General features: G+C 38.9%; 1 protein-coding gene across 11 annotated transcripts in view; it reads right to left on the bottom strand.

Annotated features, from left to right (window-relative positions):
- Positions 1-15,974, bottom strand: part of SCP2 (sterol carrier protein 2) — a 136,999-nt gene that overhangs the window by 16,379 nt on the left and 104,646 nt on the right. For 10 of the 11 annotated variants that reach the window (XR_013520081.1, XM_003733448.5, XM_009001242.5 and 7 more), the window contains one exon: positions 10,272-10,374. The exons of the other annotated variant lie outside the window; for it this stretch is intronic. Coding sequence is in view for 9 of the 10 variants with exons in the window: in XM_003733448.5 (XP_003733496.2) it covers positions 10,272-10,374 (103 nt within the window). In the remaining variant the exon portion in view is untranslated. The remainder of the gene's footprint in view (positions 1-10,271; positions 10,375-15,974) is intronic. 11 annotated transcript variants of the gene reach the window in all.

The raw sequence follows: 15,974 nt of genomic DNA, 5'->3' as shown, positions 1-15,974 counted from the left end.
TATGTGTGTGTGTTGTGTGTATATGTTGTTTGTGGGTAGACAGTATCTCCCTATGTTGCCCAGGCTCGTCTTAAACTCCTGGGCTCAAGCGATCCTCCTGCCTCAGCCAAAGCGCTGGGATACAAGGGTTAGCCACCACGCATAGCCTTTCATATATTTTTGGTTCCTCGCAATCAGAACTTAAAGACAAGTGGTTCTGAAATCAAGGCCTTTTGTTATTGTTGTTATTCAACCCATTTTCTCTGTCGGTATAAAGAATTATATGAGTAATATACCATCCATAACTTGCTTTTGGATATTGGGAAAAGAAGCTGGCCTAAATACGGAAAAAAAAAAAACTTAGACCCTTATCTCTGCAAAGGGGTTTCCCATCTCCTTCCCTTCCACCCTTTATTCCCAGTCTTTCCTTACTGAAGCATTTATTGAGCCAAACACTCTTACAGGCACCAAGGATATAGAAATAGGAGTCAGAAAAGTAAATAACGATAATACACTATGATCACTATGACAATACACTGGATCAAGGGAAACACAGGGGACTGCAGGAGCACAGAGGAGCAGCTAAGCCAGCTGGCAGGGTGAATAATGAAAGGATGACAACAACCTCATGCACCTTGTTTAAAAAAAACAAAAACAACAATTTTATTAAAAAAATTTTAGAGAAGGAACATTTATTTCACTATGGAAAAATTAGAAAATATAATAAGCAAGAGGAAGAAAATATAAATCATTCATATATATATATATATATATATATATATATATTATTTTTTTTGAGACCAAGTCTTGCTCTGTCACCCAGGCTGGAGTGCAGCAGTGCTATCTTGGCTCACTGCAACCTCTGCCTCCTGGGTTCAAGTGATTCTCCTGCCTCGGCCTCCCAAATAGCTGGGACTATAGCACGCACCATCATGCCTGGTTAATTTTTTGTATTTTTAGTAGAGACGGGGTTTTACCATGTTGACCATGCTCGTCTTGAACTCCTGACCTCCAGTGATCTCCTGCCTCAGCCTCCCAAAGTGCTAGGATTACAGGTGTGAGGCACTGCATCCAACCAAAATTATTCATAATTTTACTCAAAGAAAATAATTTTTGGTATATACATGCAGAGAAAAAATATGAATTTTGTACCAAAAGCAAGAAAATCTTTCTGTAAACAGAAAAAGTAGGTTACAAAATATAATCTCATTTAAGATATATTTATATACACATATATGTGTGTACATATATCTCTCTCTCTCTTTTAAATGGGATTTGTTTAATTAAATAGAAAAAATTATATATATATGTCTTAAATGGGATATTTAATTATATTAAACAGAAAAAGCAGATTAAAAAACAATATCGCACTTAAGAGATACATATATATAAGATTTATATATATATATATATTCAGAAACGTCTAATAACTTGCCTAGGTTTGTAGAAGTACAAGAGAAAAAATTCAAACCTATTTTGATTCCTAGATTTGGTGTTCTTAATTAGCAAAGCTTAATTCTAGGGATTTACCCTTAAATAAATGAGGCTTTGTAAATATACTTAGATATAGAGCTGGGTGCAGTGGCTCACGCCTGTAATCCCAGCACTTTGGGAGGCCAAGGCGGGCAGATCACGAAGTCAGGAGTTTAAGACCAGCCTGACCAACATGGTGAAATCCCATCTCTACTAAAAATACAAAAATTAGCCTGGCGTGGTGGCAGATGCCTGTAATCCCATCTACTGGGGAGGCTGAGGCAAAAGAATGGCTTGAACCCAGGAGGCGGAGATTGCAGTGAGCCGAGATCGCGCCATTGCACTCCAGCCTGGGTAACAAGAGCAGAACTCCGTCTCAAAAAAGAAAAAAAAAAAATCTACTTTTTCTGTTTAATATAATTATCCTAATTACTGTGTCACTAACATTCTACATAATTTTAAATGGTCACATATATAGTCTTTAATTGTAAAAGTATACCATATTTTATTTAACCAATACCCTGTTGATTGTTATCAACAAGTTAACCAGGTTATTAGACCTTTCTGATTCTCAGTTTTCTTATGTTAAATGGGAATAAAACAGTAACTACCCTCATAGAGCTGAAGGAGAACTATGTAAATACCCACAACACACAGAGTACTCAATGAATGTTAGCATTTTGTTGTTGTCGTTTTATTGTGTGATCTAGCTGCTATTTCTGTGCCAATATTATAGCTTTATAATATACTTTACTCTTTGACACAGCAAATCTCAATTATAATTCCTCTCTTGCAAATATTCTTGGGTATTTTTGGATTTTTTTAACACATTTTCCTTTATATGTACTTTTTAATCACTTAGCTCTTCTCCCAAAATGTTGTTGGAGTTGGATGCGGTTACATAAAATATACAGATCTGTTTAGGGGAGAGGTCACATCTTTACAATATTAAGTCTTCCCATCCATGAATATGGTATATCTTCACCTTTTCTTTAATATCCTTTGTGAAAATTTGTCTTTTTTTTCCAACATGGACTGTTGTACAGTTCTTGCTAAGTTTATTCTTAGGTATTTTATATTGTTTTTGTTAATAATACATATTTGCATTAAATTTTATGGCTAGGCTATTGCAAATATATAGAAAATATACTAATCTTTTAATATTTATTTTGGAACTGGCTACCTGTTAGGTTCTCTTTAATTTCTAATAGGTTTTATTTCCTTTCTTCTTTATTTAAGCCTTACATGTCTGCAATAATTTATACACAAAATTCTTCATTTTGGTATCATAATATTAATTATTGTAACAAAGACTTAAGTGTTTACAATGTTCAGACACTGTGATAAGTACCTGAAACACTCAAATAATTACTGCCCCTGAGGAACTGACACAAACTGACATTAGATACTAACCTGTTTCTACATATGCAGAGAGCCTGGCCTAAGTTTATTATTTCTTCTTGTTGTGTTTTGTTTTATAACAGCATTGAGATACAATTTATATCCCATAAAATTCACTCTTTTAAAGTATTCAAGTCAGTGGTTGTTTTAGTATATTCAAGGTTGTGCAGCCAAAAACACTATCTAATTTCAGAGCATTCAGAGCATTAACCCAAAAGAAACTCATACTGGTTAGCAGTCATTCCCTGTCTTCTCTACCCCCCAGCACCTGGCAACACTGATCTACTTCCCGTCTCTATAGATTTGCTTATTCTGGACGTTTCATATAAATAAAATCATGCAATATATGGTCTTTTTTGTGACTGCTTCTTTCACTTAGCATGATGTTTTCAAGGTTTATCCACATTGACACATACATCATCAGTCCTTCAATCCTTTTTATTTTTGAGATGGAGTCTCACTCTGTCACCCAGGCTGGAGTGCAGTAGCATGTCTCAACTCTCTGCAACCTCCTCCTCCCAGGTTCAAGTGATTCTCCTGCCTCCCAAGTAGCTGGGACTACAGGCACGAACCATGTGCCAAAAAAAGTACTAAAAATTTTTGTATTTTTAGTAGAGATAGGGTTTTACCATGTTGGCAGGCTGATCTCCAACTCCTGACCTCAAGTGATCTGCCCATTACAGGGATAAGCCACCATGTCCAGCCTCCTTCAATCCTTTCTATAGCTAAATAATATTCCATTGTATGGATGTAACATAATTTGTTTATGTATTCAGCAGTTGATGGTTGTTTCCATTTTGCCTATTATGAATAATACTGCTATAGACGTTTGTGTACAAGATTTTGTGTGAACATAGGCTCTAATTTCTCTTGGTTACATATCTAGAAGTAGAATTGCTAGGTCATAAGGTGATGTTTAATTTTTTAAGGCACCCCCCCAAAGTAGCTACATCATGTCACAATCCTACCAGCAATTAATGAGGGTTTCCAGTTTCTCTACATCCTCACAAACAATTGTTATTGTCTTTTTTTATTTTGGTCAACCTACTGGGTGTGTCAATCTTTTTTTCTTTTTTTTTTGAGATGGAGTTTTGCTGTCTCCCAGGCTGGAGTGCTGTGATGCGATCTCAACTCACTGCAACATCTCTCTGGGGTTCAAGCAATTCTCCTGCCTCAGCCTCCCAAGTAGCTGGGATTACAGGCACACACTACCATACCCAGCTAATTTTTTTGTATTTTTGGTAGAGATGGGGTTTCACCATGTTGGCCAGGCTGGTCTCGAACTACTGGCCTCAAGTGATCTGCCCACCTCAGCCCAAAATGCTTGGGGTTACAGGCATGAGCCACCACGCCCAGCCTAGGTGTGTCAATCTTTTTCTTATATATAGGTATACCCCCTGAGACTACCTGGAATCTTGGACACGGGTCTTAGGACAAAACACTTGTTTTGTTTTAAAATATTTAGTCAGGGACTACTTATCTCGGTAGTCATGGAGGCATCTCTTACATACGGGTAACCTGAAATTAACTACCAATCTTTTCTAGTTAAACCAAGAAACCAAAATTACTGTCAGGCTTTTCTTTTAAGTGAAAAGGAAATTCTCTTATGTTGACTTCCCTCAAAAGAGCTCACTTAAATTGATGTAAGTTAACTGTAGAAAAAATTACTAACAACAATGCTAATATTTTGAGGGGCTTTCAAGTTTCTAATACTTTTATATATATAATTTCTTTAATCTTCACAAAACCATACAAATAGTTGGGCACACACTAATATTAGCTCATTAAGCAGAAAAAGCAATTGAGGGTCATATAGATTAAGAATGCTTCTCCTCTATACTGCTGCCAAATAGTCCACCTAACACTAACATATCCATCTGTTATGGATATTCTCAGGCTTCAACTTCTTAGTGACTCCCCACAGCCAACAGGATGAAGTCTGTCTTTACATATTATCCAAGAGTCTTCATGATCTGAAAGCTATATTTGTCTATTCTTATCTCCAGCCACTTTCTCTTCCTCTTCATCTTTATGTTCCAACAATACCGAGCATGTTGAATTCCATGAACTTACATGCCAAGTGCTTGTACGCCTCCATGCCTTTACTCCTGCCCCATCCTAGGACAGTCACTTCTTCCAAGCCTCCACTCCCACCCTGATCTCATCATTCAAGTCTCACCTCACATGCTAACTCTTTTGGGAAGGATTCTCTATCTCCACCATACTTTGATGGCCCTCTGCACATAAACCCATGTTACTTTTTTCTGGAAATAATTTTCTACATCTCTCTGTGTTCCCTGAAGGGCAGGGATATATGGCTAGTGGGTAGTACAACCAGAACTCAATCCCAGCTTGCTTTAATCCCAAATTCAATGCTATTTCCACTTGACCATACCACAGTGAAACTGTAGGTCATATCAACATTTCTAAACTTTAGCTGATGACAGTGGAGCTGTATTTGCCACCAAAAAATGAATTAAAATAAAGTTCAAAGTCTTCTTCACATTCCTTAAAATCTTTTATCTCTCAAGTTTCTATGGAAATAATCTATGAGAAGGGGTTAATAACATTAGTGTGCTAGGCCATCTGAGAGGTAGGCTTCTTCTAGGACCAGTGGTCCATGAATGACTATTTCCAGGTATATCCATGCCATCTGCTTACACAATGCCTCATGAATAGAGCTATGTGCAGACACCAACAGATTACAGCAGGAAAACAGCAGCAAACATTTAGAAATTCTACCTGCACACTTGAAGAGAAATTCCTATAACCTTAGTACTTATCCTCCTACCTCCTTAAAATAGATACAGAATAATTTGCACTTGCTGTTATTTTTCAGAAACAACTGATCCTCTTATAAAATCACATCCCTTAGACAATAAAACATTTTCAATTGAACTGGGAGTGAGAGAGGGTAAGGAAACTGATGAGGAGAGAGAGTTAAAAGGGAAAATAAAATACAGTCGTGAAACTGGAGATCATTAGTATTAAAGTTCTGAGTGCCTCCTTACTTGAAGAAAAGTACTTCTTTCTGAGTAGGCAAAAGGTTAAGGAGTAGGTCCTGTCGCAAACTTAATAGGGACAAAAAATTAAGACAGAATTCAAAGAAGGGCAATGGAGAATTGCTAACAAAGACAGAAGTGGAAATAAAATCTTTTGCCAGGCTGCCTTTAGTAATACAGAAAATGCATGAATTGACAAAAGATTCCAAGACTTTTACTTTCTAGTGCTGCAAACACTTAGGAAACTGACAATCGTGGGAAGGAGAAAAAAACAAGGGAACAAGGTTGGTAGGGAGGTTAGGAAGAAAAGAATTAAAATGGAGCAAGAGGCATACATTTGCAAAGCTAAAAGAATACTGTAAAATATTCTTTTTAGCACACTACTTTGTTAATCCCAGTAATGAAGTAAGTATTCAATGACTGATATGCTACTGTACCTCATACTACTAATTTATTTGATTTTTTTAAAGATGGAATAGGGTTGAAATAAATGAAGTAACTTGTCAGACACAACTATCCTATGTGTTCCTCTGCAGAAATATATTGGCAGCATTTTAAAAAACCAAAACTTTTAAGCTGAGACTTTATAGAGTGCAACTTCATTTTATAGGAACATACGTAATGAAAAAAAATTCAAGAAACAACGAGAGATTTTTTTCCTACTAGGTTAGCAAAGACTTTTTATTTATTTATTTATTTGATTTTTGGGGTGGAGTCTCACTCTGTTACCCAGGCTGGAGTGCAGTGGTGCAATCTCAACTTACTGCAACCTCCACTCCCCAGGTTCAAGAGATTCTCCTGCCTCAGCCTCCCTAGTAGCTGAGACTACAGGCATGAACCACCACACCTGGAAAATTTTTGTATTTTTAGTAGATACAGGGTTTTGCTATGTTGGCAAGGTTGGTCTTGAACTCCTGACATCAAGGGATCCACCCACCTCAGCCTCCTAGAATGCTGGGATTACAGGTGTGAACCACCATGCCCAGCCCAAAGGTTTTTTAAAAACTAGCCAACACAGTATCAGAGGTGTAAAGAAAACATAGTTACTCTCCAACATAGCAAGACCCCATCTATACAAAAATAAAAATAAAATTTTTAAAATGAAAAAAGAGTCACTGTCATGAATTGGTAATGTTTGTAAATTAGTACCCTCTTTCTGGTGGGTAGTTTGGCAATATGTATCAACATGCAAAATGCATATATCCAACCACCCAACAATTTTCCTCCTTTATTTATATCAAATTGATCATAGTTTAAATACTTAAAGATTGAGTGCAAAAGGAAATTTAGCTCAGCACTGTTTTACTTGAAAATGTTAAATAAACCTGATATTCATCATAGGAGGCTACTTAAATTAAGACAAATACATATGAATGCATACTACGTATTAAAAATGAGGGTAAGAAAAGCATTGGCAACAAAAGCCAAAATAGACAAATGGGACCTAAGAAACTCCACAGCTTCTGCACGGCAAAAGAAACAGTCTCTAGTGTGAATCGGCAACCTACAGAATGGGAAAAAATTTTTGCAGTTTACCCATCTGACAAAGGGCTGATATCCAAAATTTACAAAGAACTCAAACAGATTTACAGGAAAAAAACAAACAAGCCCACTCAAAAGTGGGCAAAGGATATGAACAGACACTTTACGAAAGAAGACATATATGAGGCCAACAATCATATGAAAAAATGCTCATCGTCACTGGTCATCAGAGAGATGCAAATCAAAACCACATTGAGATACCATCTCACGCCAGTTAGAATGGTGATCATTAAAAAATCTGGAGACAACAGATGCTGGAGAGGATGTGGAGAAAAAGGAACACTTTTACACTGTTGGTGGGAGTGTAAATTAGTTCAACCACTGTGGAAGTCAGTGTGGCGATTCCTCAAGGCCTTAGACATAGAAATTCCATTGGACCCAGCAATCCCATTACTGGGTATATATCCAAAAGGCTATAAGTCGTTCTACTATAAGGACACATGTACACGAATGTTCATTGCAGCACTGTTTACAATAGCAAAGACTTGGAATCAACCCAAATGCCCATTGATGATAGACTGGATTGGAAAAATGTGGCACATATACACCATGGAATATTATGCAGCAATCAGAAATGATGAGTTTGTGTCGTTTGTAGGGACATGGATGAATCTGGAGAACATCATCCTCAGCAAACTGACACAAGAACAGAAAACGAAACACCGCATATTCTCACTCATAGGTGGGTGATGAAAAATGAGAATGCATGGACACAGAGAGAAGAGTACTAAACACTGGAGTCTATTGGGGGGAAATGGGGAGGGCCAGTGGGAGGGGGAGGTGGGGAGGGATAGCCTGGGAGAAATGCCAAATGTGGGTGAAGGGGAGAAAGAAAGCAAAACACACTGCCATGTGTGTACCTATGCAACTGTCTTGCATGTTCTGCACATGTACCCCCAAACCTAAAATGCAATAAAAAATTTAAAAAAAAAAGAAATGAGGGTAAGGATTTAGATTTATGGCCATGGAACATACTGTGAAAAGAAAAACATGGGTTATAAAACAGGTAGCCCCATGCACATGCATCCCAAGATGGCTGCAGGACAGGTCTGCAGCTTCTGGGCCAATGCCTGGCCCTGCTCTCCCTCAGGACGGTTGTAGAGTATAATGAAAGTCCTGGAAATGTTGGGTCCTTTGACAAGACACATCAGTTATATCACCTGTATTCCCATCCACAGTGCAATCATCTCAGATGTTAAAAGTCCTCTGCTCTACAATAAGGGTTATGAGATAAGCACAACGTTTGCCTTTCACACCATGGCTCTAACGTGAGTGAAATACAGTTTAAACATTCTATTTATTTCAGCCCACTTTGATCACCTTAATAGTTGAGTCATTTGCGTTGTGATTGTGGCTGTAACCATGCCTTATATGGTCTCAAATCTGTAATCAATTATGAAATGCATCTGGGCAGAGATTCACGCTTGTAATCCCAACACTTTGGGATGCCAAGGTGGAAGGAGCCCAGGGGCTCAAAGCTGCAGCGAGCCAAGATCATGTGACTGTAGTCCATTCTGGGTAACGGGGAGGGGAGGGGAGGGGAGGGGAGGGGAGGGGAGGGGAGGGGAGGGGAGGGGAGGGGAAAGGGAAGAAAAAAGGGAAGGAAAAAGGGAAGGAAAAAGGGAAGGAAAAAGGGAAGGGAAGGGAAGGGAGAAAGAAGAAAGAAAGAAAAGAAAAGAAAAGAAAAGAAAAGAAAAGAAAGAAAGAAAGAAAGAAAGAAATTCCAAGATGATTCTAAGTTTAAAAAAATGAAATAAATATATATTTTGCCTGAAGAGAATAACTCTCTGGAGAGTTACTGTTAGATTGCCTTAGTATGGTTATTACTTATCAAGAACTAATTACTGTACATAAAAATAGATCTGCATATATAGTATAATAAAAAACAACAGGTATTATGGCCAGGCACAATGGTTTATGCCTGTAATCCTAGCACTTTGGGAGGCCAAGACAGCCAGATCACTTGAGTTCGGGAGTTCAAAACCAACCTGGCCAACATGGTGAAACCCCATTTCTACTAAAAATACAAAAATAAGCCTGGTATGGTGGTGGGCCCCTGTAATCCCAGCTACTCAGGAGGCTGAGGCAGGAGAATCACTTGAACCCTGGAGGTGAAGGCTGCAGTGACCTAAGATCGTACCACTGTACTCCAGCCTAGACGACAGGGCAAGACCCTGTCTCAAAACAGTTATTATACGACACTAGGTTAAAACTGTAAGTCAATATACACAGAGAGAGATGTCTGAAAGAATGTTAATCACTGTTAACATTTCAGTAAAGTTTGAGTGATAGAATTTGTGGAGATTTTAAACTTTAAAAAGATTAAAACAAAAGTATAGTATATAGTGTACACTATACATAAATACATATTTCTGTATAGTATAAAATTTTTAAACTAGCATCATTTTTAAAACAAAAAAATTTTTAACTAAGAAATCAAACACAATTTCTTTTTACAAAGAATTCTGAAATATGTACAAAAAAGGCTCATTTTAAATATTCTTTTGAATGATTTTAAGTAAAACCTTTTTAATTCAAAAAAAAATTACACCAAAATAAATTAGAATCCCTTTACATTTGAACTTTGCCCATGTCTGAATAACCCTCTGACAAAGAGGACCTAGAAAAGAGTGACAATTTAAACAGTATTTATCATAGTTCTTTAGCTCAAATCTGGAGATTTAAACATTCCTGAAATGCATTCCTTTTAGAATTATAGGGAAGCCTTAACAGACACTCAGAAATCTAACTACACTTAATAGTTGACAACATGATATAAATTTGCAATTTATACCACCTTGTGGCAACACCTGAAACTTGTCTGCTTCCTCTAGCCTCAGGGTCCTTCCTGGCAATATTTTACATAAATCTTACCTCTTCAAGTTTCTTCTCAATCTCCTTAAACACAAGATTTGCCTTAAATCCATCACTTGCAGAGCTGGTTGGGGCAGCTTCAATCTGATGGGTTCTAAAAGAACTGGGGGAAATAATTTGTTTCAATTCACAGAGTCACACAGGTACTAGGTTTTTCAACATTTATAAAATAGTTATTTTCAAAATTTTCAAAAACCCTAAGAACAGAGATTTGCAAATCTTATCCAAGGGAAATATTTAGTAAGCAAGTAAGCATATAAAACAATTAAGCTCTTCTTCCCATTTTTTCAACAAATAATCAGCTCATTAGGAACTAGAAATTTTTCTTGAAAATATAGTAATCCAAAGAAGCTACCCTCATGAATCTTACATGCTAGTGGAGGAGACAATTTAGAAACAAAAAATAAATAAATAATATAGTTAGCCGGGCACAGTGGCTCATATCTGTAATCCTAGCACTTTGGGAGGCTGAGACAGACAGATTGCTTGAGCTCAGGAATTCGAGACCAGCCTGGGCCACATGGCAAAACCCTATCTCTACAAGAAATACAAAAATTAGCCAGGTGTGGTGGTGGGTGCCTGTAGTCCCAGCTATTCTGGAGGCTGAGGTGGAAGGACTGCTTGAGTCTCGGTGATGGAGCCAGACCCTGTTTCTAAATAAATAAATAAAGTTATTTATTCACTCCATTATGGTGGCATGCATCTGTAGTCCTAGCTACTCAGGAGACTAAATGGGAAGGATCACCTGAGCCCAGGTGATAGAGGCTGCAGTGAGCTATCATCACACTATTGCACTCCACTCTGGGTGACAGAATGAGGCCCTGTCCAAAAAAAAAAAAAAAAAAGTGCAGCAGTTGTTCAATAAGCATCTATCTTTTTTTACCCCTCTCCTTTCACGTATGTCTCCCTGATGCCCTCCAATCCATTTATCCTTCCTCTTTCCCTTTTCCTTCTATCATTTCAAACTTTTTTTTCCTCTCCCATAGGGACTCTGTCGCCCAGGCTGAGTGCAATGGTGCAATGACAGCTTACTATAAGCTGGAACTCCTGGGCTCAGGCAATCTTGCTTCAGCCTCCCGAGTAAGCTGGGACTATAGGTGCATGCCACACCCAGCTAATTTGTTAAAATTTTTGTAGAGACAGGGGTCTTGTTATGTTGCCCAAGCTGGTCTCAAACTCCTGGGCTCAATCGATCCTCCCTACATTGGCCTCCCAAAGTGCTGAGATTACAGATGTGAGCCACTATGCCTGGCCTCATTTCATAAATATTTAATGACTTCTTGCTACATGCCAAGGAAGACATTTCAAAACACTGGGGATATAATGGTGAACAGATCAGACCCAGTCCCTGCACTCACTGAGTATATTCTTCTAGTGGATGAGAAAAAGAAGTAAACACAAAATAACTGAAAACTGTAGCAAGTATTATGAAACAGAGGAGTAGGGTGACTATAATTTACTATATTTTACATTTCTAAATAGCAAAAGGAGAATAATTCAAATGTTTCTAGAATAAAGAAAAGACAAATATTTAAGGTGATGGATATCCCAAGTACATTGATTTGATCTTCACAAATTATATGATGTATTAAATTATTACTTGTACCCTGAGACTATATACATCAGTTATGCATGGTTAAAAAATAATTTTAGGGGGCTGGGCGTGGTAGCTTAAGCCTGTAATCCCAGCACTTTGGGAGGCCGAGACGGGTGGATCATGAGGTCAAGAGATTGAGACCATCCTGGTCAACATGGTGAAACCCCGTCTCTACCAAAAATACAAAAAATTAGCTGGGCATGGTGGTGCGTGCCTGTAATCCCAGCTACTCAGGAAGCTGAGTCAGGAGAACTGCCTGAACCCAGGAGGTGGAGGTTGCGGGGAGCCGAGATCGCGCCATTGCACTCCAGCCTGGGTAACAAGAGTGAAACTCCGTCTCAAAATAATAATAATAATAATTTTAAATTAAAGAGGAACCTACTTTAGGCACGACAGTCAAGGAATGATCCCTAACTAAGACCTTATTAAAGGAAGAAAGGAGCTAGCCATTTAAAGAGGAAACTGCAAAGATCCTGAGGGAGAAAGGAGCTTGGTATGTTAAAAGAAGGTAAAATAAAACCAGAGTCTCTATAACACAGTAAGTGTGGGGAAAGTGACATGAAATGAAATTGGAGAACTAGGCAGGCCAAACAATGATGCAGGCAGGCCAAAGTAGGGAATTTGGAAACCACAGAAATGATAACAGGGAAGTGAAATTGTTTGATTTGTGATTATTCTTACAACAGTGTGCAGAATTAACGAGGATGGAGAAAGGAGCAGGAGGTGTGGGCACTAGTTAGGAGGCTGTTGGAATAGTCCAGATAGGAAGTGATGGTGGCCTGGACTACAGAGGCAGTCTGCCAGTAGAGATGGAGAAAGGGAATAGATTTGAAATAGAAATAGAATCTACAAGCCTTGCTGTGGGAGTGAGGGAGAGGAAAGGGCAAGGATTACCCAGGCATTTGGCCTGAATAACTGGGTGATGGAGATGCCATTACTAGGACAAAGAGGAATGTAGTAGGAATAGAGGGGATCCAAGTTCTGTTTTAGGCACATTAAGTGTAACATTTTGTAAAATAAGAAACCACTGGATATGAGAGTCTGGAGTTCAGCGGAGAGGTCCAGCTAGAGATAAAATGGAATAATCATCAGCACAGTGAAAGCATTTAAATCCCTCGGCAGAGACTGTAACAGAATTATAGAGAAACGAGAGCACAGGGCAATGCCCTTTAGACTTCCATCACTCAGAGGTCAGGGACAAAAGGGAAAGCAGCAGCCAGTGATGCAAGAGGAAAACCAGAAGAGCATGGTGTCACAGGAGCCGGGAGCAAGATTCCAGGATGGAGGAGCAAACTGTCAAATGCTGTCACAAGGTCAAGTACCCACTAGATGTGGCACATGGAGAGTACAAATGACCTGACCTTGACAAAGCAGTTTCAAGTAGAGGGGGAAGTCAGATTCTAGTGAATTGAAGAGTGAATAGGAGAAGGAAATAGACACAGCGTGGCTCTTTTGAGACATAAGTTTTAGGGGAACAGTAAAATGAGGTCGTCTCTGGAGAGGAATGTGGTGGTATCAAGGAAGAGCAGTGGGGACTTTCTTGGCAGGGGGATAAAAATGACATCTTTACTTTGACTAATCTCTTAAAGAAATGTAGCCTTTCCAGCCAGGCATGGTGGCTCATGCCTGTAATCCCAGCACTTTGGGAAGCTGAGGCAGGTGAATCACCTGATGTTAGGAGTTCAAGAACACTCTGGTCAACATAGTGAAACCCTGTCTGTACTAAAAATACAAAAATTAGCCAGGCATGGTGGTAGGCACCTGTAATCCCAGCTACTCAGGAGTCTGGGACAGGAGGATTCGCTTGAACCCAGAAGACAGAGGTTGCAGTGAGCAGAGATCATGCTACTGCACTCAAGCCTGGGAGACAGAACAAGACTGTCTCAAAAAAAGGAACAGGAGGGAGGGAGGGAGGGAAGGAAGGAAGGAAATGTAATGTAACATTTCCTTCTGGATGTGGGCAACCTCTGTCTCCCGGGTTCAAGCAAAATCTTGTGGCCTGTGACAGGATGAGGAGACTCAAGTGAAGAAAGATGGGTGCAATTCTAGTGTAGTGAGTCTGAAGGTCTTGGGATGGAAGTTGAGGAAGTTTGGGTTTAATGGCTTCCATTTCTCAACAACGTATAAGGCAAAGAAATCAGCAGAGAGTAAGGGTGAAAGGGAGGGTGTGGAGAGTCTAAATTGAAAAGTGAGCCCACTAGAGGAATCATATTAATATATAAACAAGGAATGGAACCTTAGCTCCAGCAAGCTGACTCTGTGCCGTCCTCAGAGCACAGAATGCCACCTCCCACCTCTATGCCTTTGCCACTGCTGATCCCTGGGTCCAGAATATCTCCATCTTAGCAAACTCCGTTTCTCCCTTCAAGACCCAGCCCTTTCAGGAATCTCCTCTTCTGTGAAACCCTACTAAATGTCAACGGCTTAAAAGCAGATACCCTACCTTTCTTAAAAAAAAAAAAAAAAAAAAATCTGTATTGCCAGTTTGCAGCACATCATAGGCATTTAGTGAATAGTGACTGAATGGAATTGAAGTTACACTGAATTCTCCCTTGTCTAACTCCTAATTCCTTCCTGTTCTATTCAGAGCAGAATTATCTATGGTACACTATAGCTTCTTGGTCAAAAGTCTGAATATGTGACCTGAAATCAAGTAGCCACAGCTAGTTCTCCACAAGCCAATTTCATTTCATTGGTCCAATGTTTCAGTTACTTTTTTTTTTTTTTTTTTTTGAGACAGTCTTGCTCCAGTCGCCAGGCACCAGGCTGGAGTGCAGTGGCACAATCTCAGCTCACTGCAACCTCCACCTCCCTGGTTCAAGCAATTCTCCTGCCTCAGCCTCCCGAGTAGATGGGACTACAAGTGCGAGTCACCATGCCCAGCTAATTTTTGTATTTTTAGTAGAGACAGGGTTTCACCATGTTGGTCAGGATGGTCTCAATCTCTTGACCTCGTGATCCGCCTGCCTCAGCCTCCCAAAGTGCTGGGATTACAGGCATGAGCCACAGTGCCTGGCCTGTTTCAGTTACTTTTAATCATCACTGTGCCCTTCTCCAAACTTGCCAGGTCTTGCATGTTCCCAAAGGTCACAGATGCGTCTTTTATCCTGCTTGTTTTGAAAAGCTCATGAAGTTAGTGATTAACCAACTTTCTATTCAGATTAAGATGAAAGTTAATATGTAAAGTTTTATCAATATTTTCTGAAAACCCCTCATTCCTTAAAATTTATTTGATATGTGCCCTGCTCTAAGAAAACTGAATATGCCAACTTAAACTCAGAAAGAGAATACTCACATTCACAAGAGGACGTTCCTCATGATTTCTTTACATACAAAGTTCTTTTATCAGAAACTAAATTCCAATTGGTTTTATTTTTTAAAATTTGGTTTATATATGTTTCCTAGAATAAATCTAGTATTTAAATATTGAAAGGAATCTTGAAGATAAAACCAGCAAATATCCTACTCAGCATATGAATTCCCTCCATGATTCTTGAAAATGCTCATTCTGAGTCTAAAACAGGCTATGCTACAAACAATATCAAAGACTGAGAGCACAGAATATCCAGGAAAACAGAAGCACCGGACTCAGAACTTGATTCCTACCACTCAAGACCCTCTCTCCTTAGATAAATTGTTTTAACTCTGATCATCAATCTTTCCTATAAACAGAAATACCTAGGTATGGGGCTTTTAGGAGGATTAAACAAAGAAGGACATGTGAAACACCTAGTGTGCTCCTGGCACATACCAGGCTCTCAAAAAGTGATTGTGAAAGAACTCTTACAACTCAATAATTAAAACACAAAGACCCCAATTTTAAAATGCCAAAGGATCTCAACAGGCTTTCCTCCAAAGAAGATATGCATATAGCTAATAAGCACAAGAAAAGATGCTGATCATCAACAGCCATAAGGGAAAGGTAAAGCACAATGAGATACCACTTCACAAGCACTAACATGGCTAAAACAAAAAAGATGGATAACAAGAAGTAATGAAAGGATGTGGAGAAATTGGAACCTTTATACAATGGAATATTATTCAGCCATAAAAGGAACAAAGTGAGCTCAGGATTGCAGCTCCCAGTGAAAGTGCAGAGGGTGAAT

Source organism: Callithrix jacchus, chromosome 7, assembly GCF_049354715.1.
Source record: "Callithrix jacchus isolate 240 chromosome 7, calJac240_pri, whole genome shotgun sequence".
NCBI lineage: Eukaryota > Metazoa > Chordata > Mammalia > Primates > Cebidae > Callithrix > Callithrix jacchus.
Note: the sequence above shows the minus strand (reverse complement) of the source record. Positions and strands in the feature narration are given on the sequence as shown.